Genomic DNA, 1198 nt, shown 5'->3' on the forward strand with positions numbered 1-1198 from the left:
ACTTGAACTGGACATTCCCTAATCCCAGAGGTTGAACTGGACATTCCCAAATCCCAAACCTCGCCCCTGGAAGATCCTCCCACCTCCCACCATTCCCTAAATCCCAAGGTTTGCCCTGGACGATCCTTCCCCGCTCCCACATCCCCCAATTCCCCGACCCCGAAGGGACCCGAGGGATCCTTTGGGATCCAGAATTCCCAGGATCCACAATTCCCAGGATCCAGAATTCCCAGGATCCACAATTCCCAGGATCCACAATTCCCTGCCTCCGTAGACTTTCTACTCGGCCATCGTCGACCTGTGCGACAACGGCGGGAAGCGCCCGAATTCCGGCGCCGGCATCGGCTTCACCCGGGAACAGGCGGATGCCATCCGGAGGATCCGGAACAGCAAGGACAGCTGGGACATGCTGGGAGTCAAACCCGGAGCCACCAGGTGAGGGAAAGCCGGGAATTCCTTGGGAATGGTTGGGAATTATCCATCCCGGCCTGGTGATGCTGAGAGGGAATGGTGGATGTGGAATGCTTAGGGATGGTTCAGGTTGGAAAATCCCGGTGGGATCATGGATTCCAAGCATTCCCGGCGCTGCCAAGGCCGCCATGGATCCGTGTCCCCAAGGGCCACATCCACAGGGATTGGAGATCCCTCCGGGAATGGCGACTCCAGCCCTGCCCTGGGAAGTTCATTCCAGTGTTTAACCACCCTTTCCATGTGGGAATTGTTGTTCCCAAGATCCAGTTAAATTCCCTCCCTGGCCCAGCTGGATGTTGTTCCCTTCTCCTCCTGTCCCTCGTTCCCTGGGAATTGGGGACCTCCTGGAACTTCCTTCCTGGGAATTGTGGAGAGCTGGGACAGTGCCAGGATGGCACAGGATCCTGGGAATGGTGGGAATGCTGGCTCTGCCCACACTCCCAAATCCCAGGAGTTGAACTCCATGATCCTCCTGATTCCTTCTGGCTCGGGAGATTCCCTAATCCCAGGAGTCTCAGTGGATATTCCCTAATTCCAGAGGTTGCAGTAGATGATCCTTGTGGGTCCTTCCAGCTCAGGGGATTCCCAAATTCCAGGGCTCTCAGTGAATGATCCTTGGGGATCCTTCCATGTCAGGAGATTCCAGAATTCCAGGGGTTGCAGTGGATATTCCCTAATCCTGGAAGGAACGCTGGGAATGCTGGCTCTGCCCGCGCTCTCCGGAGAT

General features: G+C 56.4%; 1 protein-coding gene across 1 annotated transcript in view; it reads left to right on the forward strand.

The window, feature by feature from the left end:
* The window catches only part of LOC115307329 (dnaJ homolog subfamily C member 27-like), a 10202-nt gene extending 9073 nt beyond the window's left edge, over positions 1–1129 (forward strand). Inside the window, exons 5-6 of the mRNA XM_029958882.1 lie at positions 275–435; positions 1068–1129. Coding sequence (XP_029814742.1) covers positions 275–435; positions 1068–1083 — 177 coding nt within the window. The 3' untranslated portion in view covers positions 1084–1129. The remainder of the gene's footprint in view (positions 1–274; positions 436–1067) is intronic.
* The last annotated feature ends 69 nt before the right edge of the window (positions 1130–1198 follow it).

Source organism: Manacus vitellinus, unplaced genomic scaffold (genome assembly GCF_001715985.3).
Source record: "Manacus vitellinus isolate BGI_N305 unplaced genomic scaffold, ASM171598v3 scaffold_179_pilon, whole genome shotgun sequence".
NCBI classification, from domain to species: Eukaryota; Metazoa; Chordata; class Aves; order Passeriformes; family Pipridae; genus Manacus; species Manacus vitellinus.